Below are 27,891 nucleotides of genomic sequence, written 5' to 3' on the forward strand. Positions count from 1 at the left end.
ATACTGCAAAGGCAGCTTTAAGTGAAAGACTCTGACCAAATTCAACAACTTGATTTTAAATAGCTTCCAGCAGACCACACTTCCCAGCAGCATTAGTAACTGTGCTTATGTAGGCTTCTCCTACTGTAGACCTGCTCTTCTGTTTATTAGATAGTAGCAATTTTAATGGTGTTTCAGACATTAATAACCTCTTTGCAACTGCTGCTTCTTGTGGACCGACTCATTGTGAAAGATTAAATAAGTCGAAGCAGCAAAGACATACAAAAGAAATGTTGATATTTAAACAACAATATTAGCAGCATTCACAAGTCAGAACCTTTATGGAGTTATATAATAGCAATCTGCTGTCTGGAAGAGTACTGCAAATATAGTAGCAGTCAGTTCAGTGACCAATCAATATGCAGCTATTAAACTCTCAGCCAATTACAGGATGATTGGCTATGCAAACAAAGAGTTATTGGTTGTTTAGTCGGGCCTTGTCTCCTGTTTCTCATTCTGCTCCTACCCCCCTTTTTCCTGTTAGGCAAAACACATCTGCACACACCTGATACTCATCTGTGCCTGTGCCGCTGTACAGTCTTGTTAAATTGTTACCACCTTTTCCACAAGCCGTTTTGGCAATTAACCTCCTGGCCAAGCACTTCAAAGAAAACAACTGTTACGTTTAACCTCTCAAAGCCTTCGAAGGATTCCTTCTTGATTTCTTCCCCCTTCTGAACACTTTCATCCTGAACCAAAAATGTAACACAGATAAGATTGTGCTTCATTTTACCTCCTTTTTTTTTATTGTTTTCTTAACTCTTTAACCTGTGGCTTGTCTCGGCTGAGGACAAAAATATTACTTAATAATCTTAACCCTGTCCTCACAAACTCAATGGAGGATATTCTTGCATGTCACAGTAAAGAGAACAACAGTAATGATTATTAAACAAACAAAAAGTCAACGACACATTATTCAGAACAAGAAAGTGTTACTGAGAAGCTACAGTAGCTGTTCCTATGTGCAGAATCAGGAGGGAAGATCACTACTGCAGGCACAGCACATAAGTGGTGCTGTGCCTTCTATTACACCATATACTGTGCCTTCTATTACACCATATACTGTGCCTTCTATTACACCATATACTGTGCCTTCTATTACACCATATACTGTGCCTTCTATTACACCATATACTGTGCCTTCTATTACACCATATACTGTGCCTTCTATTACACCATATACTGTGCCTTCTATTACACCATATACTGTGCCTTCTATTACACCATATACTGTGCCTTCTATTACACCATATACTGTGCCTTCTATTACACCATATACATTTTCATTGGCTGTAACTATTATTATTAAAAGACATGGCTTAATATGCCATAGACAATTATCTGTTATGGGCCACGTTACCACCAAGGGACTATATGGGGATGCATGAATGTCAACTGTTTTGTGTGTGTGATGTGTATTTTGGTAACACACAGGTTTGTAACTGAGGCCCTGATTCAGAGCCGGACGCTCTGACAGAGCGCTCGCTCTGAATCAGGGCCGTCCCTCCTCCCTATCTCTCTGGGGGCTCCAATAGCCTAGGTTCCCATCTCTTATTATCTGCATTATTATTACAAATTTGGGGACCTAGTAAGGGGCATTTTATAGGGGTAATTGGAAATGTGGATGTGGTTTGACAGACCTGAGTGTGGTGTTTGGTCAAATTAGTGGTAGGGTAGGGCTTATTTTTTTATTTTTAAATGTTTGAAGGTATGCTTCAAGTGCTGCCAAGTAGGCAACAGCTCCCATCAATACAGCACACATCTTCATGTATTGATGGAGATACCTGGACCTCCAGGAGATGTGAGAGAGGAAGTTAATTAATCAAGAGGCATCCAGCATACTGCAGTGATAGGGAGCAGGTTTGTAGCTGCCATTGTGACATAAGGAATAATTGGTGTATATTATTATTGTATCTCTCTGTTCTTTTAGTATAAGTGTCTTAAATGTCCATGTCTGTCTTACTGATGCGTACCTCAGTGCAGTTGAGGTATTGTCACACTGCCGATTTCTGTACTAACAGTTTTATCCATTGAAATGTAGTGTTTTTTTCTATGTACATAGCATGCAACATAAGTGCTGAGGTCCTGTCACATGACAGCAGATTTGTACGAGTTTTAGCATATAGCAAATGAGATATTAATGATGACGGTTGGTGGGCAGCACGGGTTTTTATAGCAGACGCACAAACCCCTGCAACAGCCTTACACTTACTAGCATAAGGTAGTTAATCTTGTTTCCGTGGCTGCACGCAAATACAGTCACTTTTCAAATGGATGCTAGTGACAAAGGATAAAGACAGTACGGATGTCCCCTTACTCTAATTTTTTATATAAGACATACATAGGAGCAGTATTTTGCAAAGAAAATATAAAGTTGAAATGAATGACGGCATGGTATTAAAGTTACAGGAGCTTGTAAGGTTTTCACCTCCAGCTGGACTAGCAGACTGATTTGCTCCCAAAAATATAAATAGGGGCATGTTTTTTGTTATGAGCAAGGAGGACATTTGTGCAAACAGTACTTGTCTACTAATCCTTTCAGTGTGTCGTACAGCTAGTGTGTTTATGTGTCTTGTTAGTCAGTCCTCTCAATGTGTCTGTGCTGTCAGTGTATTTGTGCATCCTGTCAGTAAACCTTTAAGTGTGTTTGTGTGTCCTGACCGTGAGTCTCCCAGTCCTGTCAGTGTCTGTACTTTCAGTGTATATGAGCCCTCCTGTCAGTGAGTCTACTATTAATCTCAAATTGTCTGTACAGCATACTTCTAAAAACTCTCACTTTAGTAAATATATCCCTTGGAGAGGAGATGCAGCTGACCATTTTGGCGGGAAGACACTTCACGTCATTAGGTTCTGGGTCTGTGGTGAAGGGGTGGGGTTAAAATAATGCAATTTGTGTCATCTTTAGGCCCCTACCACTCCATAAGGACCAATGATTCCCAGTATTATCTTCCCATCCTGCCTACTTCACTAGGAAGTGGGTGGGATTTGGGAGATCTACCCACTCTTCCTTGGGTGTGGGGGGACCTACCGGGAGAGTAAGTATGTTGTACAGTAAGTGTATTTATATGTTTGTGTGTTCTGTCAGTGAATATTCCAGTCCTGTCAGTTTTTCTGTACTGTCACTGTTGTTTGTGCGCCCTGTCAGAAAGTTTCCCAGTGATATCTTTGTGCCCGAGTAACTAGTACCCGCTCTCACCCTCCCCTTTCAGCGCCCCTGACTGCGCTGCCTGTTATTATAGGATGCCCATGATTATATAAATCTATAAATCCTTGTTTTGTATAGTATGTTGTTAGTGTCAATGTATGGGGACCCAAACTTATTAACTTGAGGCTGCTGGTCCTATAACCTATTGGCAGAGTACAGATAGTGAAGATCAGCAGCGGAATGACACTGGGTAGAATTAAGGTTATTAAATAGTCCACTAGATAACAGTCAAAACACTGGAACAGTGTAAAACGTGATAAATGTATTGTGCAGTTGTTTGATGCTGATGGTGGTTAGTTCACAAGTGGTTCAGCTTAACCAGGTCTTAGGTTCATTAAAACAAGTAGAACTACAAGTAGCAGTGATATAACAGGTGCACAAATAGTAGGATTGATGCATCCTGGAGCATTAGGGTATCATCATAGTGCATCAGGTCAAAACACAAGCGGATAGCAGCACTATGCCCCTCTGTATATGTAGCAGTGGTGATATAGTGTACTTGTAGACTCTGTAGGGCTGTTATATCTGCAGGAGTCTTAGAGGTGCGTCCATTCACTAGGAACGCCAGGGAGGAAAGATGTGTGAACAAGGCGTGTATGCGCAATTGCATGTGAAAGGTCAGGTCTCATACTGAACTCCGGCATGTCCTAGAGACCGCGGCTCAGTCACCTGCTTGCACCGTGGATGGAGGAAACGAAGGAGCCCTCCTCATCCAACATAGCAAAAGTGGCTTCAATACCTACTGAAATACAAAACGTATCTGGAATACAACATTTATTTTATTAAGGAGCATCCTGCACTTCACTATGTATGAGAATGGATTTATTATTAACATTAACACTATCATATCAGGTCAAGTAGATACACCACAGGTAAACCTGTGCAGTTTTATTTGGGGTGTAAGTGCCCTTATTCTGTGTATATATATTGACAACTGCACAGTATTGCTAGGTGTCAGTTTAGTGAATTAAGTTGCTATGCCCAGTGCTCATAGTAAGGGGGCTCTAACCTTACACCTCAAAAGTGTCACGATTTTCGTGGAGCAGTCCCACTTTGGTGACTCTGGGCCTGATTCAGGTGTGGGTGCTAATGCAACTGCAAAGTGTGCTAGTGCATGCAGCTGCCTGGAAATGTATTGACACGCCGCCACCGGCGGCTTCGCAGATCCAACTAAGGACCGAATTCAATTAGAGGCAAAAAGCCGCGATCGGCAAAAATTTTTTGCCGATTTTCACTTTTCACCTGTTTTCAAAGTATCTCCGTATTCAATTCCCAGGAGTTTACGCCTAGACAAAAACTCCATAGGCAAAAACAGGCAAAGTGCAAAATCCATATTTTGGGGTACAAATGTGGGGACCGGTTCAGAACCCTTTGGACACCCCCCCTAATGACTTGTTAGGAAAAAAATTCACCCCAAAAAACAAATGTAACTTTTGGGTCGAAAATTTTATAAATGTGGGAAAATGGGTAAAAAGTAGGGGGCCAGGTATTTTGGGGGGCTATAAGGTTGAGTCAGGTGTTTTTAAGATTGCAGGAAGCTGCAGCAGGTGTATTGTTTAGATATTTTTAAATCCTCACTTTAGAGACACCAAAATATACTAGTGCCCATTTACATGTACCCCAAATTTAACTGCGGTACTTTTTTTTACTAAAAAAAACATTACATTACATCATTCTTCCACACTTATGCACATATGCATATAACAGCCCATTGACTCATTTTAAGCTCACTAAATACTTTTATTAGGGCAATTAATACATTTCTATATTGATTTCCAGGGTCAGTGAGGCTTTTTTTGGGGTACAGACTGATTTTCCCAAAATATGGTGTCCTTTTCGCTAGTTTCGTTCATAAATACATTCGCCTATCCACGTTTGCACCTGTTTTGGAATTAAAAACTGAGATAAGCGGTGAAGCGCATGGCGAATACATTGCGTCCAAACAGGCAAATGAGGCAAACTCATTGCGCTTTTCGTCAACCTCTGCTTTTCATGGCTAGTTGAATTTGCCCCTATGTGTGTAACAAACACACATCGGTGCTTGCAGATCCATCGAAAATTGGCCACCTGAGTAACCCTATGGTCGCGGAGAATGGGCGCAGGAACTGAGACACTGGCTTCAAGTTTTCTGCGTACGGCGTATGGTAAAAGGAACATAATGACCTGCAATCTGTGCAGAACTTTGTACTTAAATGAATCTTCTGCTTTGATTGCAGTATGCACAGCACTGTAGCATCTTACTATTGTGCATATACTATACACATTATGCTTAAATTCATTGAGCACTAGCTACAACCTCTTCCTATCTGACCATCCCACCTCCAGATAGTCAGAAATGTTGCTGTTGGATGGATATCAACATTAATCTCATCTGCAGCACTTTTGGCCAAGAACTGTTATTTTTTTTTTATAATGCTAATGAATAGGGTTGGGTACGCGATGCCAGCACTCGCAATCCAGGTGGTCAAAATCCCAACGCTGGCATCCCGACAGACACCTATCATTTGGTATCCTAACCTCCCCCACTAGTGCCTAAACCTAACTTTCCCCTCCCCGCACTCTATCTTACCCTCCCCCTAGTGCTTACCCTAACCCCTAACACTTCCCCTAACCCCGCTACTTACATTGGGATGCCGGCGGTCCGAATGCCAACGCCAGGATTCTGACAGATGTCGGGATTGCGGCTCTGCTATTCTAAGCACCGGCATCCCACATGTTGCCATATGGATCGCATCCCAATGAATATAGTGCTTTTATACATTGTTCCAAAGAATTTAGATAGTATATTCCTAGTAAATATTCTGGTTTAGGTAGCACCTTCCCGATTTCAGAGGTTTGTCATAGCATCCTTAGAGGAATGGAGGAGAATTGTGTGGCTGCTCTCAATTTGTGATGCAAAGTTTTAGGAGTGTGTGGACTCACATTGAGGAGACACTTTTAGTCATATTCCAGGCACATGTGACACAGGTACATAAAGAGGAGGGAGCCACAGTTGCTGACTTGCATATGCGACCAACTGAATACGTTGCAAAAATTCAACTTTTTTAAATTAATCAAAGATCATATTGTCAGGTGCTTGTACTGTAACCTATTCTATGCTGTTCTGCATTATTGGATATTCACCTCCTACTGAATGCAGCATTGGGTTCAAGATGATAGTGCCCACACCAGTCTGCAGCTACACTTAAAGAATTTGGGGTATATTTACTAAAAATAGAAATGCATTTCCACTCAATTCCTGCATATTTACTTACATCCAGTCACTTTGAGACTAGGGATGCCACTGATGGGCAGTGGCTATAAACCATCCATGGCGATGCTTCTACTAGTCAATGTCGGAAGTCTGATGACAGCCACTTCTACCTCTGCTTTCTACTTTGCGCATGCACGGCTCCTTTAATTCTAACCATCATTGGTAAAACCAAACTATGGGGTGGAATAATTGATCATCGATGGACAACAGAATCAGAGGCTCTAGGTACAGTAGTATAGATCTAGTTTTTCATGGTTTCACTTCGTCATACATGTTTTGATTAAAACAGTTTGCTACTTCTTCTATCACAAAGAAGCTAGCATTATCCATGGGAATATGAAAATGAATAACCTTTTAAGAAATAATAATAGTAATAATAATAATAACAATAATAATAATAAACAACTAATTAGTCAATAGTAAGGCTAGAATTTCATCCACAAGAATTAAGGTAAATATGTCAAATGGTTTAAATGCAATAACAACATCGCTATTTGTAGACAACAAGAAACTTTTTTTTCTGACTATGAGCAAGGGTACGATGCTTTGCTGCACAGTTCATTGAACCTGAGCTTGGATCAGTAAGATAGCTGGAAATGTCTCTCTCCGTCTGTTTTTCATCTGGAAAGACCATGTACTCAGCAGCTTGTGAAGAGTGCTGCTATTCTCCTTGCAGCGTCCCTCTGACTAGCCCCTCAATAGCCCCTACAGCGGAAAGCAGGAACTAGAGCAAATGCTTTTTGTGAATTAAGAGCTCTTGTGAGCATAAATTTGGTCAGGCTGCTCCTTACTGCAGGCCAAGCTCTGCCGCTGCCCCAGGATGTGAACTGTCAGTTCCTATAGCTGGTGATGGCTTGCAGAACCATCAACAAAGGTGAAGACGGGAGAAAACAAGAAGGATTCAAGACTGGTGGAAATCATTTTGCAAGGAAAATTTCAGTCATCACAGGGAGGAAGCCTTGAAAAATGCTGCCATTTCCTAGTCAGAATGAAGAAAAAATGAAATTACTGTTTGCAAGTTAAGCCAAAGTCGCATATTACCCTAGGGATAGTTTTGATAATAGTAATCATTTGACAGCTGGCCTGAAGTTGCTATCTCGTTCTAACAGTTGTTACCGTCTAAATGAAACATGTCTGATAAGTAAACATGCTGGCAAAAGCATCAAAAACCCAAAACATTTCACACTGTATTTTTCCTACAATTTCTCTCCAACAGTCTTTATAATAAAACCCCAAAGCCAATCTGTTTTACAACAGCTTGTCACTATGAGCCTGATTACGTCTGGATTTTTATATGAACACTTCAGACATTGTGACATGATTATATGAGCCGATGCAGTACAAACGTGGCTGTTTTTTAACATTGTTGGAACCAGAAATTGTTTTTGAATAGCGCTGATAAGGAGACCACCCCGAATACATAGTCAAGACTACATCCTGCCAGGAGGCCAAGATTAACTACAGTACACACTATGCTATGTGGCCATTCCGTATAATGTGACACTTATTTGTGCACCATGTCTCTGCAAACATTCTATATAATGAACAGAACATACTGTATACAGCATGACAATATACCAGTAACCTATGGAATGGGAAACCAAAGAAACTACTAGTACATAAAACTACAACATTTAGATCCATGAAACTAAGCCCAAACTGGTCCACACAAAATCCGCCCCTATAAAATCAGCAATACCCACTCTGGGCCAAAATGCCACCTGTTTTGAATACAGTTAATCAGGACAGTTCCTCCAAAATTAGAACAATTAAGGGATATGCCAGTACAATATATGGCCAAAGTTGTGGACACCTGAACATCAAACTTATAAGTACTTGTTCAGCATTTATATGCAACATCATGTGCATTAATACAGTATGTAGTTAGTCCCTATAACTGCCTCCACTGTTCTGGGTAGGTTTTTCACTAGATTTTGGAACATGGCTATGGGGATTTGCATGCATTCAGCCACCAAAGCACTAGTGAGGCTGGGCACTGATGTTGGGTGATAAGGCCAATTTATCCCAAAGGTTTTAGATGAGGTTGAGGTTACGGCTCCAAGTGGGCCAGTTAAATTATTCTACAGTGAACTCATCAAACCATTTTATCTCGTATCTTGCTTTATGCAGGACAGCGTTGTCATGCTGAAACAGGAAATGGCCTTCCTCAAACTGTTGCCACAAAATTGGAAGCACACAATGTTCTATAATGTCATTGTATGCTGTAGCACTTTGATGTCCCTTTCCCTGGAAGTAAAGGGCCCAGGACAAACCAGGAGGAACAGTGCTAGACTATTTAGTCCTTCTCCACCAAGTTTTATAGTAGGCAGTACGCAATCGGGCAGGAAGCACTCTCCTGGCATCATGATCTGCTAAACCTATATTATTTCTCATACTGCCAAGTTAAGTGTAATTCATCACTCCAACTGATACATTTACACTGCTACAGAGTCCAAAGGTGGTATGCTGTACACCATTCCAGCCATATGCAGCTGCTTGGCCATCAAAAACCCAATGAGCAGTTCTGTGCTGACACTGCTTCCAGATTTCCAGATGCAGTTTGGAACCCAATAGTGAGTGTTGCAACCGAGGACAGTTAAATTTATGCATTTGTTAGTAATAAGTGATGCTGATATGGCCAAACACGCTAATTAGATGTGGTGTCCAGATGCTTTTGGTCCTCTAGTATGTCTAAAACCTGAAAATTTGCAAAATCCAATAGTGCAATGCTATGACTGCTTGAGTGATTGCTTCATCTAGAACGTGAACTAGTGCTGTAATAGCAGTTTCAGCAATAAAATTAGAGAACAATGACCTCCTATTGCAAAGCATGGGGAAGCCTATTAACAAGCATTGTGGCGGTAATTGACCTGCTATTGTAAAGACTTCATTCAAAGGATGTCATTCCATGGATACAGATTTATAACTGGAGTTTAAATCTAATTGCTCCTTTCTTCACAGGTGAAACCATCTTCACCTTTTAACTGAGGTTTTCCTTACTCTCTAGCTGCACTTTTCACACACTAACTATAACTGTGATCCTGTATCCAATGCAACACCACCCCCGTTAATTAGACTGCTGAACAAACTGATCAAACACACTCTTCCCCTGTGCCAGCTGATACAGGGCCTTATTCAGGGATGGATGCTAATCCCATCATGACTGTGATTCCGTATGCAGAGGACTTGCGAAAATATGGTAATGACTCAGCTGCCATCTTGTGCTCTGAGACGCCCACCTTCGGCGTCTGACATCCGCCGATCACGCACAGAAGCAGGGACATCAGAAACATTGATAGCACATCAGCTGCACATTAAACTGCTGAATAAGCCTATGCTGTCTCAGACAGAGTGTCTCTCGTAAGATACCAGGGCCTCTGCACCAGAAAATGGTCCCCACACGCCTGCGTTTTTTCTAACCACCGCCTGTTACATCTCCCAAATGCTGACTACTTATCACTCGTTTTGTAAAAAAGTCCTCTCTGCAACTGCCATCCATCAACGCATTTGCACAGTGCATATGTAATGCATGAGCAGTGGCAAAATAATCACTCCACTGCATGTAACATCGACATTGGGTCCATCTCTAAATCAGCCCTACAGTGTGCAGTATATAAGAGGATGAATTTCAAGGCCTAGTATTTTTACTTCCCCCATTATGCATCATCAATAAAAAGCATTGCCTATTCTGCCCAGTGTAATCCTATGTAGTGCACCTAAAATGGCTGCCTCACCTGGATCCTTTGTGGGTAGGATGAATAATCCTAGCAACTGAAGACCCAAAACGGTTGCCATACCTGTATTATATTCATGATTTCTGTATTTCATGCAAAGCTAAACTTCTGTATTATGTTCATATTATGTCTTAAACACCTGGAGTCTTCTAGGAGAAAAGTGCTTTATAAATAAAATGATCATTATTATTTCAATAAGTGATATTTTTATAATATATTTATTTTATTATTTATTTTATTTCTGTAATATTTTAATCTATTTTCTAAAAACTGTATTTGCTTATTAGTGAAACTGAAAGCCCAAGCACTTAAACCCTGAGACTGGCCCATTTGCGTGACGCTTACCACTCGCTCCAACCCAGTGTAGGTGGGGCAGCAGAGTATAACACCTTGGAAAATGATTATTGTTAAATTGCAGCTATAACACATTAAAAATCATTATTATTGCTTGTAATATACGGACTCTAAGGAGTATATTTACTAACCAGCAGTTTGTCAAAGCTGACGTTGATCGGTGGCTTTAACTGATAGATTTAAAATGGTAATAGAAATAAATGCTATATCAGGCTTTCTTAGCAATTATTTCTATTGCCGTTTTAAATTCACAGATCAAAGCTCCTGGTGATCAGCGGCTTTGAAAACACGCTGATTAATAAATGTACCACTTATGCTGCCCATCCACTAAAATACATTATTATTATTATCATTTATTTATATGGCGCCACAAATGTTCCGCAGCGCCTTACAAAGCACATAAACAAGTTGTGGATAAGCGACTTACAGAACAATACAATACAGGACCAGGACATGGATAATATATATTGCTACATTAGTGACCATAACACCCAGATAAGCAACAGAGCATAAGCAACCAAGTGTTAGGTGCCCTAGTGGTGAGTAAGAAGTAGATGAAACTAAAGTAGGGAAAAGTACAAGAGGTTAGAGGGCCCTGCTCATAAGAGCTTACATTCTAAAAGACATAAAACGACTGCACGATTACGACATTGTAATCGTGAGTCGTTTGTCAGTCTGTGATGAGCCTACACTGAATGAGCAGTCGTTCAGTGTAGGCACATCAATCATCTGCAAACATGCTGAACCTGATGTTATCATCAGGTTGACCAGCATGTTTGCCCGATGTTAGATGTCTAAACGACCAGTGGGAGCGCGCATCGCTGGTCGTTTTAGATATTTTTCTAACGATTAATGAGCGATAACGGTATCATTATCGTTCAATCGCTCAATTTAATCGTCTAGTGGATGGGCACCTTAAGAGTTAGATAGTGGACAGTGGGCCTAATACAGAGTCGCTGCGGCTTGATGTTTGGGCATTGCACATTGCCGCGTCCGGCTTGCGCATGCGCGAGCCCAGACGAGTGACTGAGCTTCAGTCACTGCAGGGCTCGCTACAAGACAGGGAGGCTGTCGATGGTGAGTGACAGCTCGCCCCGTTTTGTTGGCGGGTAGGGGGGGTGGCTGCACAAACGCAGGTGTTCCCTTAGGAATGCCTGGCGTTTGTGGGAGAACCTACTAACATCACTAGTGATGTCAGTAGTGGACTTCCTCCTCTATTAGAGCAGGGAGTCCACTCGGACTTACTACAGCCGAGACCCTACCCCACAGCTTTGCGAGCGGCCTGGAGGAAAAAAAACGCCCACAGACCCTGCGAGCTGCCTGCAGCAGCGAGCGGGTCTTAATCAGGGACAGTTTCCCTAGTAGAACAAAGTTGTGAGGTTCTAATGTGAAGAAAAATGTGGTGTCAAAAACACCTCTGTTTATACATACAACCTGTATCAATATTTAAATAGCCACAAAATTATTATTTTTTAATACTTCATTGTAATGTCACTTTATTTCTCTGCTTTTACCCGATTCTCTTATTTTAAAAATTAACATAACCAGATGGAGCACAATTTTTTTTTTTGTAAAAACAGTACATCAATGGTACCTACTATTCACCTCCAACCAAGCTGCACTACAATAACATTTGTACTGATTGGGGGGGGGGGGGGGGGAATTTGCACTTAGAAGGTGTTGAATGTTGCTGTTTTGCACTACTAGATATTTAATAGTTTCTCTTACTTACAATAGGTCAGGCCATTGTATTAAAGCTTAGCATGTCATTATGCCACGCCTACCCCTTTGATGGAAAAAAAGAATATCTATAAAATGCCCACACCCCTCCCCATGCTACTATCAATCTAGTGCACTATTGCAAAAGAAAAGAAATGGGTATTAAAGTAAAGTATTTTGAGAATGTTTCAAAGTTAGGTCAAAGTGGTATTAAAAAAACGTATGAGCGTAGGCTAAAATAACAGTCTGGTTACAAAGCATTCACTGCATCTGTTTCCAATTACTGGCTACATCCTCACAGTGTTTGTGACTAAGAGGAACAACACAAGGAAGCCGGGCTGCTCTACAACAATGCCAGCATTCGGTTATTCCTCACAAGAGTCAGATACCTCACTCAGCTTGAAGCCACGTTACTTGACAGCTGTTTGTCTAGCTAAGATGATAGAAAGAAATGCATGGTTTGTGGTTAATTAATAAAATGTAATAATTACAAGTAAACATAAGTTCGCAGCTACAATGAAAATCTGGCTGCCATAGTTACAGTATGTATCCAAGACTTTATTTAACAGGAAAGGGAACTAAAATGATTTTTAAATGTAATAAACTCTAATACATGGTGCCTTGTAAAACATGCTACAAAAATGAAATACCATACTGAAGGTTCTCCTCTCTTCCATTATATTCATAAATAATATTTGTGTGTACATGTTCACAGTCTCATCTGATGACAAGGGGGGGATTAAATTTATCTCGCGCCCACCGTTAAGAGCGGTATTATGCCAAACTTATGGTACTTCCAGCCTCACAAATCTTTGTTCGCAACCCCATAGGGTTGCGTGCAAAAATGTGCGAGTCTAAGCCGCGAGAGGGGCGAGTTCCGAGGCCATTGGGGCGGCGTGTAATAATATATAGATAATTGCACCTATACGATCCATCGTACGTTATATCATTCCTTCACAGATCGGAACGATCTATCGTACCAACGTGCAGTGGGCCTGATTCAGATGTTAACGCAATGACAATATTTACACAGTTGAGCGATTATTTTCCGACTGTGAATGCGTCAAGATCGCACTGCGCACGTGCAGGAATGCTTTAGCGATGTTGCTCACAGTGAGGATTTCTTTGCAAAGTGATTGACATTGGTGGACTATTTGGGGGAGGTTACAGGAGCGACAGCAAAAATGCAGACGTGTCGCAGCCGTTTTTGGGGCATCTCAGCATAATACTGCGATCACGTATGCACAAAACATGGCGTCAGTGTCCTAGATCCCGCAGCCATTCTGCACATCCATAGGGTGACTCAGATGGTCGATTATCGAAGGATATGCGACCACTGCTTTGTGTTTATATGCAATTGCTTGGATCTGCAAAGCCGCTGGTTGGCGTCTCTAAACATTTCCAGGTGGATGCATGCATTACGTATTTTCACACAGCAGCTGCATATGGGATTGTAGCTGCGATGGCTTTAGCATACATATCTGAATCAGGCCCAGTGTTTACACCCAATTACGTGTTTATGAAAGTCGTTCATTGCATCATACCATCTGCTGTGCTGCAAAGCAGATGGGATGATGTAATGAACGACCCGATGCTGTTACATGCAATAATGTAATGACACATCGCGCCATCGTACACCAAATTGTAAAGTGTGTATGGTGTGTGAGATGTATCATTACATAACATCGAACAGTTGCTGGGTACACACATCGTATAGTGTGTACCCAGCTTTACTCACCTGTGATGTTGCTATCATGAGATGGCACACAGGGCCTTATTCACTACGGATCGCTATTCTGCTTATACACGCGCAACTGCGTTGTTATTATCTGTGGTGATATTTAAATATTTGCATTAGCATTGCGATCGCAGCCTGACATAAGGACGCCCACTTCCCCTTGACATGACAACATACGGAAACAATTGGTAACATCGAGTAACATAGGACAGTTCATGAAGCTCAGGAATTGCTAACTTCTGCGCAAGCTATGCAATCTCAGGCGGCGTCTGGTATCGCAGTGGATAATTCATGCACACCCATGCAACGGCGTTGAAACGCACTGGCTTGCCTGCTTTGGCCCAACTATTCCTCCTAGCTTGCACATGCGCCCTGCGATGCATACGCATGAGCAGTGCAAATTAATCAACCGATTGCGTATGTATACGCAACTGCGTTCCTTGCTGAATCAGGCCCTCAGTTACAATGGAGAAGCAGTAGAACCCCAGCAAAGATAAGGAAAATAGAAAAATGGGAAAAACCCAGCCATTATTCACAGTTTTATAAATAACAGTACCATTCAATCACCCATATGCCACGTTATAAACATGAAAGCACAGCAGCTCTAACTGGTATTTCCCTTCCTACAAAGTTAAAACTAAATCCTATTCACATGTGCATTAACAAGTATAGTGGTGTTTAAAAAAAAAAATCATCCTTGTTGTATTTAGATAAATAGGATCCTTAGGGCCTGATTCACGTAGTGTGGATGCAAGCAGCCGATGTTTTCAGTCTGCACATGCGCCCGAGAGATGCAGAAAGAATTTGGACGTAGAGAGAGGCAATTTCAGTGGGCATTTCTGGGTGGTAACAGGGGGGTGTCTTTTGCACACTTGCCAACTATTCCTGATTGTCAGGGAGACTCCCTGAAAGAGTAGCAATCTCCCTGACTCTCTGAAGAGTCTAGCAATCTCCCTGATTGCACCTTAACCAGGCTTGCCGACAATATGGCTGCCTCTTCCGGGAGGAGGCAGCCAGCTCGGCACAGCAAGGAGGCGTGAGACAGCTACCGGCACTGTGTAAACGAGGGTGGTGGCCACAATGATGCGATTGAGCGCAAATCGCGTCATCAATTCCCCCCTGACCGACCACCTATGCAAGGTGAGAGCGGACCTGACTAAGGGCTGGGATACTTGCCCACTCTTCTGGTGGACCGGGAGCAAAACACCTGCTTTTTGGGAGGCTCCCAACCATTTTGGGAGAGTAGGCAAGTATGACCTTACCCCGATTATAAAGCTGTTATTAACAGTGCTCGAAGTGAGAATTTTGAAGTGGGGGAATGGAAATTTTAATTGAAACTCCCTCCCCAAGCTTTAGGGATTATTGATAATAAGATTCAGCCTCTGCTTCTATCTCAACCCCTGCACCTCTCACTGCCTACTTCCCTCTCCCACACCCTGCAACTCACACTATCTACTCCCCACTCCCACGTCCTGCACCCCACACAACCTACCCTACTCCCCACTCCCACATCCTGCACCTCACACTATCTACTCCCCACTCCCACGTCCTGCACCCCACACAACCTACTCCCCACTCCCACATCCTGCACCTCACACTATCTACTCCCCACTCCCACGTCCTGCACCCCACACAACCTACTCCCCACTCCCACGTCCTGCACCCCACACTACCCACCCCCCACTCCCACATCCTGCACCCCACAAAACCTACTCCTCACTCCCACACCCTGCACCACACACTATCTACTCCCCACTCCCACGTCCTGCACCCCACACTACCCACTCCCCACATCCTGCACCTCACACTATCTACTCCCCACTCCCACGTCCTGCACCCCACACTACCCACTCCCACATCCTGCACCTCACACTATCTACTCCCCACTCCCACGTCCTGCACCTCACACTATCTACTCCCCACTCCCACGTCCTGCACCCCACAAAACCTACTCCCCACTCCCACACCCTGCACCACACACTATCTACTCCCCACTCCCACGTCCTGCACCCCACACTACCCACTCCCACACCTCTCACTATCTACTCCCCACTCCCACACCCTGCACCCCACACAACCTACTCCCCACTCCCACATCGTGCACCCCACACTACCCACTCCCACATCCTGCACCCCACACAACCTACTCCCCACTCCCACACCCTGCACCTCACACTATCTACTCCCCACTCACACGTCCGGCAACCCACACAACCTACTCCCACATCTTGCACCCCCTCTCACCTTGCACCTAACATTGCGTACTTCAGCCCCTGTACCTCACACTGCCTTATTCCTTCTCTCACCCCCTGTACCTCTATTTCCATGTCCGGAGTCGGCCCTGGCAGTCCGGCTTCTCCTCAGTGGGCTCTTGCAGGTAGCGCATCATCAGGCAGGTACACTGACTGCTATGATTAGCGCTGGGGTGGAGCGCCAGGGAAGCTGCGGTGGCGATTTGGACTTGGTGCCGGCTGTGAACCAATCACGGCACGGACTGACAGCCAATCAGAAACAGCCACATTAAAAAGGGCCACCACCAATGATTCTTTTTATTTGCCCACCAGTCTGTGATTGGTTCACGACCGGGCCGTGTACTGCCGCTGGCACCGCATCTGTCCTACCATTGGCCCGCCGGGACCTGTCACCCGATGCTCAGTGCTGTTTAGAGATGTGTCTCCAGCGGGACACATCTCCAGATAATACTGCAGCTTCTCTTTTTATTTGTTTCCAGCACTTCCGCAGGGGTTGTTGGCTGAAGTAGTGGTATGGCATACTGCCGTGCACCGGCTAACTTCGAGCTCTGGTTATATATATAGATGTGTTTGATTTGAGCCATATTGACATTTATCTGCAAGTGTTGGCATTGATCTTGACAAAGAATTATTTAATGTTCGATGGAATATTCTATCAGCAAATGACGGGGTGGGTTCATCGGTGGCCCCGTTATATACTAATCCTTACATGTTTACAATTGAAGACATGTTATTCTTTGATAATGTTGAGTTTGCAACAGATATATTATTCTATACGATATATATAGACGACCTTTTGATTCTTTGGAAGGGTTCAAAGGATAAATTTATGAGTTTCATTGATGCTCACAATCTATGTTCATGTCCTGTTAAATTTACATGTAATATGAGCAAGGAATACACAGATTTTCCAAATCTACTGACCGTAACACTCCTACAGTATCAAAGCTGTCATCCTAAGAGTTTGAAGTTAGGTTTTCCGTTTTCCCAAATGATCAGGGTAGATACAGCCAATAGTGACAGGAGTATGTCAATCTGTCAAATTGACGCAATGACTGAAAAATTTCAAGAAAGGGGTTATTGGAAACAACATTTGGAGGAGACTAAATGGAGAGTTCTTGATATGGAACAAATTTCCTTCTGTGTAGGAAACCCAAAAACAATAAGACAGATAAACTACCCTGGGTAACTCAATATAACAACTTGTCCTCGGAGATCAATCAGGTCTCTAAACAACTATGGCCATTGATTAAATCTGTTACAGAATTAGGTCTATCTAATATAGATTTGATGCCATGCTACTCTAGGGGATGCAATCTCCGTGACATCTTGGTCAAAACACACTATAATTCTAACAGGCCCACAGCATTTTTGGGCACTAAACAATTAGGTTGTTTCAGGTGTTCATGTGTAACATGTAGATTTTTAATAACAGGGAATTCATTTAATCATCCCCATACGGGAAGGAAGTTTATGATCCGCCATCATCTCACATGTAACAGCTGTTTTGTTATATACCAGCTTTTATGCCCTTGTGGCTTTTCATGTGGGTAAAATGCAAAGGAAATTCAAAGAAAGGACGGTGGTTCATCGTTCTTCTATTAGGATTGCCTTAGCCAGTGGGCTAAGTGACCAACCGGTAGCCCGACATTTTCTGGAACATAAACATACATTGGCCACCCTTAAGTATAGAATAATTGATCACATCCCTCCTTTCCCTGGGGGGGGGGGGGGGGGGGGCGGGGGTGATCGTGGTAAGGCTCTGCCCAAACGTGAAGCTGAATGTATTGTTAGAGTGGGTGTTTTACATCCTAAAGGTCTTAATGAAGACATCACTTATTCTGGTTTCTCATAGATTAGATTTTGTGACACCAGGGTAGCTAGGTAGACCTGAGTTCCCTCGGGATTCCTGGTTGTTTCATCCCACCTGGTGATTGCTTGTTTTTTCTTTCTTTCTTGTTTTTAAAAAAAAAAATGCTTGTTCATATTAATTGCGATATATGGAACCATATCCCATTTTTTGTTGATCATATTGCGAATATATATATAGTTTAATGGATATACTTAAGGATGATGACTGTAATACCATATTAGATGTCAGCGCATTATGGATGTTTGTAATGTCAATATGGCTCTTTTCATATCTGTTGGGTATGTGTTTTTTGTTTTGTTTGTTTGTCCTTTTGCCGCATTTAAAACGAATAGCATGTCACTAGTCTCGGACAGGCATAATTATTTATATACTATGTAGCTGAGTTGTTTAATATATAGCAATCATTATGACTTGTGAATGATCTATTGCAATCGTGATGGCTTTGTTACACTGCATATGGTAGGGTCTTGTGGTAGGGTCTCGTTGCCGCAAGCCACAGAGAGATTTCGGCTCTAACAGAGCCGAAATCTCTCCCACTGACATCACTCATGATGTCAGTGGGGCCGCCCCCAAACGGAGGCGTTCACATGGGAACGCCTCCGTTTGGGCAGCCACTCCCCCAGCCCGCCCACCAAAGGGGGCGAGTTGTGTCACTCAACATCGACAGCTCGCCCCCTTTGTTGCGAGACCCGGAGCGACGGAGTGCCCATCGCTATCCGGGTCTCACGCATGTGCACGACGGAGCCAGCTACGTCGTGCGCATGCGCACTGGCCCACCATCGACCCAGTTGCGAGCGCACAGCGCTTGCAACCGGGTCTGAATCAGGCCCACTGTTTTCCCAGCAGAACTTCTGACTGAAGCAATGCATAGTCTGTATATAGTGCAGTAGTTCCAAAGAGGACAGTGTTATAAAAATTATGAATTGAAATACAATTCTTAAAATGTAGTGTTTACTAAAAATTTAAACATACTTACCCAATATACAAATATTTTAGACTTAACCATGGTGACTAAAATGCAGTAATCAAAGTCAACTACAAAATCAGTTGTTATTTAATTTGGCTTTAAGTTACAGTTAGACATTCCGGTTGTACCGCTGTATTAGACCAACAACATGAATATGTTTCATAAATCTTGTATGTGACATATTACGCAGTAGCGCCATGTATACCAGCGGCAGCATGAGTAAGAAATTGTACTGCCCTAGCACATACTTCCTGGCTGGTGTCAATTATTCAGCAAAAGAAAATTGCTCAGTAAAGTTAAATTCTCTTTACAAGGCCAAAATGGTACATAGAGTTCTTATGACATACTGTACTATAAAGATGACTATACATTGTGTGCCATGTACATTATATTTGTGTGTGTTGCTTCAGTGATAACTATGTAATCATTTATCTCTTATCCATTCACCTGTCAAAAATGGAATGATAGCAATGAGGATGAAAAATATATGAGCACACATACACTGTTTACCTAGCTGAGTGACGGATTACTGAGCCTCAAGCATCCAGAGTTAAAAGCCATAACATAAAAATTGGTATTGGTAATAGAACATTAGCGCGTACAGATTTTCTATCGCTGCTTATAGCCGCGATAGTTTATTTTCTTTTATTGCTGCAATTTATCAATAAAAGTTTTACAGTGCAGCTGGGCGATACTGGCTGGTAGCTCCAGCCAGTCTTCGGGCCATCGACACATGGGTGAGCCAGCTTGATGCATGTCAAAAAAGGTAATGATTTGGAAAGGTGTAATACTGGCACGTGCATATGTGATTCTGAGTCACAAGCAATCCACCCGCAATGCTGATGTTCACGTAGCTGAGTGATTATTTGCAACTTCGCATGTGTGAAAAATTTCTTACAACCCACACTGTGAATAGGTTATACAGAATGTAAGCACAATCCATTCAGATGGTATCAGACAGGTGGCGGAAAAGTGATTGGCATTCCTCGTCGTGACTGGGAGGTGGCTATTAGTGCACACATGGTCAGTACAATGGGCGTACTATGGGAGTGTCATGGGCATGTCAATGCAAGCAGCTGGGTTCACAGACACACAGCCACAAGCATAGGAGACCATGGTCAAATAGAGAAACTGCACCTGCCATAGGGCTGATGCGGGTTTTGATGGTGCAACTGATGGTGGCATATAAGGACGGACCAATTGGTATTACACTAAGGGCCTGATTCAGAGGTGCATACAGTGTCAATGTCACACACAAGTGGCTGATGTTTTATATCTGCACATGGGTCCCGATGGAGACGCTGAGCGAATTGGGACTCAATAACCCTAGATTTCAGGGACTGCTCCTGGGAGGTAATGGGGGATGGGGCTGTGTCATGGGCGTGTCACTGACAGCAACTGTGTCTAAAGACGCAGTAGCGCCATGTACACCATGTACAGACTAAGAAATTGCACCTGCCATAGGACCACTGCGAGCTTCAATGGGGCGACCAATGGTGCATCTAAAGACGCACCAAGATGGATTAGGGCTGCAGCCAGTGGGAGTCTCAGTAGGAAGGTCATTGGTGGCAGCATTATTATAAAGGTGCAGCTGCGGCAAAAGACATATGTAGGGCATTCGCATAAACTCACAAATAGACGCTGCTGTGTGAGCGTTTTCATGTGGCTCAGAATCAGGTCCTGTGTTTGAATTCACCAAGTAGGGTTAGGAGGAGGTTTAGGGGTTAGGCACTGGGGGGAGGGTTAGGCACTATGGGGAGGGTTAGGCACTAAGGGGGGGAAGAGTTAGGTTTTAGGGTGCGGTGAAGTGGAGGTTAGGTTTAGGCACTAGGGGGGGAGGGTTAGGGTAGGGAGAGGGGGAGGGTTAGAATACTGACTGACAAGTGTCGGTATTCTAACCCTGTCAGGATGCTGGTGTCGGGATTCTGACCGCAGGGATCCCGAGCGCCGGCATCCCGTACCCATCCCAGACAGAAAGACAGATAGATATACTAGTAAAGGGACATCAGTCCATCCGCTGCTCTGCCTAAACTCCCCCCCGCTCTGCCTGCCACTGCTCCACCCCGACCCCTGCTGTCTCCAGCCCCAATATGGTAAATATTTGCTAATATAAGTAGAACGTGGAACTTCTGAGCTTTAATATAGGACATGCAGTAATGTATTATTATTATCATTGTGTAGCGTGGTTGCTCTGGATCACTAAGGCCAATGCTACAAGGGGAACCTAGGCTTCTGAAATAGTTTGGGCTTCAGAGTCACTGTGCATCTGCCAATCAGCTAGAAGGCTCACACATGTACATATTGGCACTTCGCACCAGTACTGCTGAGACAGATCACCACTTGTTAAGGCTGACTGGCCTTCTTATAAACTGCAACTTACATACAGCTTTTTAAGTGTATACCAAAATTTATATAAATTAGAATCTGCATTATTTTGTAGCATAATGTAAGTGTCCCTCTATAGCATTTGACATGTTTGGAAGATTGTGTAACTGAAAACCATTCTCAGTTTCCAGCTCTTTCATTACACCTATTATGATGCTGACATTCATTAGATGATATGCATGTATCTTAGCTATTTTCGCTGTCTAGCACATGAGTTGCAACTTTTGATATAGCAAAGTGTCCTTTTTTACGCTTAAGTAATTTTTGTGTGGTATATTTAAAATGCCCAGTAAAATAAAGTCAACTGGTCTTACTTGTTTAATTACCTTTGTGCAAATATTCTAAAGCTTTAGACCATCATCTAGTAATCTGTGGTGGGTTAAGAATTCAAAGATAAACATGCAATACACCATCTAACTGCATACAATCTAGTAATTCTTGGTTTCAATCTATTAATTTATTTTTGCCCTGCAAATAATGCTGTAGACAGTGAAGAATCTCACCAAAGTATGCCTTTAGAACAAGCAGGGTCGCCTTTATCTGGAACAGTCCCTATTTGAAAGAAACAAGAACCCTTTCCTGACTTTAGCATACACTTAATTGAGATACTCATTTCTGATTAAGTATCAGATCTCAGAAATGGTCCTTTCAAGGTCTTGAAGCCGGCAGTAGTACATTAGTGCAGTAATTTGTAGTGACCCTGGAATGCCACAGACTCTTTAGCGCTTATCATACTAATTGCAGCATGTTACAATACAGATGCATACCGGTGAACTGAGTTATATGACTTAATATATACTGTAAACTGATACTAAAAGCACAGATTATTAACAATATCAATGTTTAAACAGCATTCTCCTTCACCAAGAGCAATTTACATATTTCTACATTACATTAACAGGAGGGATTCATAAAAGAAAAGAAACAGTATTAGATTTTTTTATTTCTAAGAAAAAATACATTTTATATACATGAAGACTGATAAATTCTTCACAATTTGGAGCCTAGAACGTGCTCGCTGGATACTAGTTATTGAAAGTTCAGAAGACCTAATATTCATTTCAGGCCCTTAAACTAGTACTGTAAGTACTAGTTTAAAACCCTTCTGACCTAGTGGTTTAATCACATTACCAAATGCACACATTTATTAAAGAAATTCAATTTGAGGTGAATAGAAAGGATAAAATTAAACCGATGACTATAGAAACATTATTATCGCCTTAATTTAATCACCGACGCACAGGAAGAGAAATAGGGCCATTTTAAGTGTTGCTGACTGAATACCAAATGTAACTACTTATATTTGGATTTCTTTACAACAGATCAGAGTGTAGCACAAATACAGTTAAGTAATGTACTGCTTTGTGATTCTGTCATACACACAAACATAACCATCATGTACCTTCTCCCAATCTTCCTTTCAGCAGAACTGTGAAACAATTTAATGATGAGGGAATGCACTTTGGTATATTTTATGCATAGGGCTCCAAATTACAAAAAAAAAACAAATTTTCTCTGGATCCAGCGTTATCTCCCTATAATAAACATTTCACTAAATATTGTGTTAAAAGTAGAAATATATTCCTTAAATGCGTATTGGGAAAGAGCATATTACTTTTATTATTAGTTACTGTTTCTAAGATGGATGAGTTTTTAACAGTCAAGAGGCAAAGGAGTTATTTGATCTTCCAGCCTGTTTATAACGAAATACAGATCTCACCTAAATCATGCAGAACCCAGATGCTGCAACATGATATTTATACCGATCATGCATAATTATTTAGGGTGACTTCTCAAGGAAAAAAAAAAAGTTTTAAAATTTCATACAAAGGATGTCTAGTTATTTATTAATTTATAGCAAAGGAAAAGGGCAAGCTAGCTACCAGAATATAGAAGTTGTTTATAGACAGCCTGCTATATCTCACGCATTCATTCATATAAAAATGATGTCAGCATTTAATACAGATCACAATGAATTTAAACATACACATAGATTATTTTCCAGTTTGACAATACATGATCAAAACAAATTCATATGAAACATAACTAATCAGTTAGCATTAAAGGTTCTAACCCTGCTAACAATAGCATCTAGGCACATTGTGCTTTTACCTATATATTTACCATTTTAGTTCCGAAACATATTTTTAGAATATGTAATGTTCGCAGCAAATTTACAATTGTACAAATATATAACTTCAAATATTCCAAAACAAAAGCAGGACAAAATAAGGCAGTACACTAATTTACCCATATTCCTGCCCATATTTGTCTTGACACACCCACAACCCAACAGGCTGTGTCACTTTTGTATGCTGGGTATGCATACTGTATTATTATTATTATTATTATTATTATCATTTATTTATATGGCGCCACAAATGTTCCGCAGCGCCTTACATAGTACATAAACAAGTTGTAGACAAGCGACTTACAGAACAATACAATACAGGACCAGGACATAGATAATATATATTGCTACATTAGCGACCATAACCCCAGATAAGCAACAGAGCATAAGCAGCCAAGTGTTAGTATGTAGCGAGTTATGTTTTAACGTCTGACTCAATTCAGCAAGTAATAATGCTGGCTTTATTCAAGCGACTCTGAACCACGCTCCACTAGATTACGGATTTCTCTTAATGAATCATAAACATATTTTGATCCAATGTAGACCGTGGAAGAGCTGTAAATGATTGCTCTAATGCAATATTTTAGCAATGTTTATAAATAATGATAATGAAAAGGTGAATTCCCTGGCACATCACCAACTGGTTCATCATTGTGCGCTAGATTTAAGTTTTTGATTTCCCCACAGGTTTAATTTGCAATAAAATAATCATTGATGCTGGGGGCAGCACGGTAGGTGTAATGGTTAGTATTACTGCATCATAGCACTGTGGTCTTGGGTACAATTTCCACCACCACCCTAACTGTGTGGAGTTTGTATATTCTCCCCGTGCTTGCGCGGGTTTCCACCAGGTGTTCTAGTTTCGTACAAACCCAAAATTATACTGGTAGGTTTATTGGTTACCGAAAAAAGTTAACCCTAGTGTGTAAGTTTGTGTGTGTATATGTGGTAGGGAATATAGGTTGTAAGATCAACTGGGGCAAGGACTGATGTGAATGGCCAAATATTCTCAATAAAGCACTGTGGAATATGTGTGCGCTATATACATAACTGTTGATAGAGAAATAATAAATAGGGGAAGTGAAAAGAACATTTGGCTACATTATCATAAATAAAATCAAATGATTGTATCCCCATCTAAAGTCAGCGGCTTTGATCACTAACTACTAAAAGCATCATACAGTACACACATCAAATAAATGGCATTAGTGGTTTTGGCATTGATGATATTTACAAGCAGTTTATATTGTCAACATTTCTACTACCACTTATTTTTTCCCCACTGTCCCTCCTTCGCATTGCTGCGCTATGCTGGAAGATGGCAGAGCGGGTATCTATTATGTTTTATTTCGTACTAATGGTGCCCACATAAGAACATTGTGATGTAAGATCTGCAAGAGAGTTGCAGTAAAGTTGTACTGTGCCTCATTTGGAACTCTGTCTGACCTCTATTCTCCCAGAAGAAGAGATGAAAGAAAAGTGCTTAAATCAAAGCATATTACAATTTGTTTACTTCAGAACACAAAATCAACTGAAACGCAGATCATACGTTATAAGTAACATGTTAAAAGACTAACACGCCTGTGGAAAAATGAAGCCTATCGTTTGCTTGAATACACTCTAAGATGAGCCTGTGGTTCTAACTCAGAGCAAAACCTGCTCTTATTCCAGGCCACTGTAATGAAGTGACATTTACCTAATGCAGCCATAAATTTCCTCATAATTAGTGGGCGTCTGACAGTGACACATTCTGACTAGTGTGACCATATCTGCCTGAAACTAATTCTGCTAACACCCAAAAGTTCAGCCGCTCGCCTTACAAATACAGACACTAAAACTGCTTACTGCATTAATATATTAGAACGCTGTATGTGTAAAAAGTGTGTGTATGTATATATATGTGTGTATGTATGTGTGTATATATATATATATATATATATATATATGTACAGTACCAAGTCAGAAGTTTGGACACACCTTCTCATTCAATGGTTTTTGTTTATTTAAATTATTTTTAACATAGTAGATTAATACTGAAGACATCAAAACTATGAAAGAACACATATGGAATTATGTTGTAAACAAAAAAGTGTTATGGAGCATACACACGGTCAGATTTGTCAGACTTGTCAGATTTGTCAGATGAGCGACTGAACGATTGAACGATTTGAACGATTTGAAAGATTTTACCAAAGTTTTGAACGATTTGAACGATTGAACGATTTTTGACTGCATTAAAATGAATGGAATCGTCCAAGTCTGACTGCAAACACATCAGATGTCAGAAATCGTTATCTGACCATCGGGAACGCGCATCGTTGATCGTCCATCGTTCAGGCATGTCAGATATGAACGATTTTCCTTCAGATATGAACGACTGAACGATTTTTAAATCGTTATCGTTCATATCTGAAGGAAAAATCTGATCGTGTGTATGCACCATTAAACAAATCAAAATATGTTTTATATTTTAGATTCCTTAAAGTAGCCCCCTTTTGCTTGGATGACAGCTTTGCACACTCTTGGCATTCTCTCAATCAGCTTCATGAGGTAGTCTCCTGGAATGGTTTTCCAACAGTCTTGAAGGAGTTCCCAGAGATACTGAGAACTTGTTGGCTGCTTTTCCTTCACTCTGCGGTCCAACTCATCCCAAACCAGCTCAATTGGGTTTAGGTCGGGTGATTGTGGAGGCCAGGTTATCTGATGCAGCACTCCATCACTTTTCCTTCTTGGTCAAGTAGCCCTTACATAGCCTGGAGGTGTGTTTGGGGTCATTGTCTTGTTGAAAAACAAATGATGGTCCCAGTAAGCGCAAAACAGATGGGATGGCATGGCGCTGCAGAATGCTGTGGTAGCCATGCTGATTAAGTGTGCCTTGAATTTTGAATGAATCACCAACAGTGTCACCAGCAATACACCCCCACACCATCACACCTCCTCCTCCATGCTTCACAGTGGGAACCACACATGCAGAAACCATCCGCTCACCTTCTCTGCATCTCACAAAAACATGGCGGCTGGAACCAAAAATCTCAAATTTGGACTCATCAGACCAAAGTACAGATTTCCACTGGTTTAAAGTCCATTCCTTGTGTTTCTTGGCCCAAACAATTATCTTCTTCTTGTTGTTCATCCTCAGTAGTGGCTTCTTTGCAGCAATACGACCATGAAGGCCTGATTCCCACAGTCTCCTCTGAACAGCTGATGTTGAGATTTGTCTGCTACTTGAACTCTGAAGACTTTATGTGGTCTCTAATATGAGGCGCTGTTAAGTAGTGGTTTCTGAGGCTGGTAACTCTAATGAACTTATCCTCTGCAGCAGAGGTAACTCTTGGTCTTCCTATCCTGGGTCGGTCCTCATGAGAGCCAGTTTCAACATAGCGTTTTATGGTTTTTGCAACTGCACTTGAGGATACATTCAAAGTTCTTGAAATTTTGTGTATCGACTGACCTTCATGTCTTAAAGTAATGATGGACTGTCGTTTCTCTATACTGAGTTGAGTGATTGGTGCCAAAATATGGATTACAACAGTAGTCAAATAGTGGTGTCCACTGTGTACTAACCCTACCTCTGCACAACACAACTGATGGTCTCAAACACATTAAGAAGGCAAGTAATTCCACAGATTGATTCTTGACAATGCACACCTGGTAATTCAAAACTATTCCAGGAGACTGCCTCATGAAGCTGATTGAGAGAATGCACAAAGCTGTCATCCAAGCAAAAGAGGGCTACTTTGAGGAATCTAAAATATAAAACATATTTTGATTTGTTTAACACTTTTTTGTTTACAACATAATTCCATGTGTTTTTTCATAGTTTTGATGTCTTCAGTTTTAATCTACTATGTTGAAAATAATTTAAATAAACAAAAACCATTGAATAAAAAGGTGCGTCCAAACTTTTGACTGGTACTGTATATGTGTCATACTTGCCTACGTTTGAAACAGCATTTTAGGGAGATAGTGAAAGCAGCACTGGGCGTGTACTGCTACATCTGAGAGGCGTGTCATAAAATTGTACTTACATCCAAATGTAAATGAGACCCAAAGCAGTTAGCAAGATCTACTTGTTGATGAAACACACTGTATTCAGAAAATACATGTTGCCATAGGGATCTTCGTGCCTTATAACCAATGCAGGGCAATTATACTAATGATCCCATGTGAATGAATATATGTGTGTTTTTTACTATATAACAGCTTCATAATGGGGGTAAGGTGAGGTTAGGGAGATTGCT

General features: G+C 41.6%; 1 protein-coding gene across 6 annotated transcripts in view; it reads right to left on the reverse strand.

Moving 5' to 3' along the window:
- Positions 1-27,891, reverse strand: part of BCAS3 (BCAS3 microtubule associated cell migration factor) — a 1,455,708-nt gene that overhangs the window by 480,954 nt on the left and 946,863 nt on the right. Inside the window, exon 24 of one of the 6 annotated variants that reach the window (XM_088446356.1) lies at positions 7,291-7,476. The exons of the other annotated variants lie outside the window; for them this stretch is intronic. Coding sequence (XP_088302482.1) covers positions 7,415-7,476 — 62 coding nt within the window. The 3' untranslated portion in view covers positions 7,291-7,414. Of the gene's footprint in view, positions 1-7,290; positions 7,477-27,891 lie in introns of those variants that run through there. 6 annotated transcript variants of the gene reach the window in all.

This window comes from Taudactylus pleione, unplaced genomic scaffold (assembly GCF_031769625.1).
Source record: "Taudactylus pleione unplaced genomic scaffold, aTauple2 ptg000397bl, whole genome shotgun sequence".
Lineage (NCBI taxonomy): Eukaryota > Metazoa > Chordata > Amphibia > Anura > Myobatrachidae > Taudactylus > Taudactylus pleione.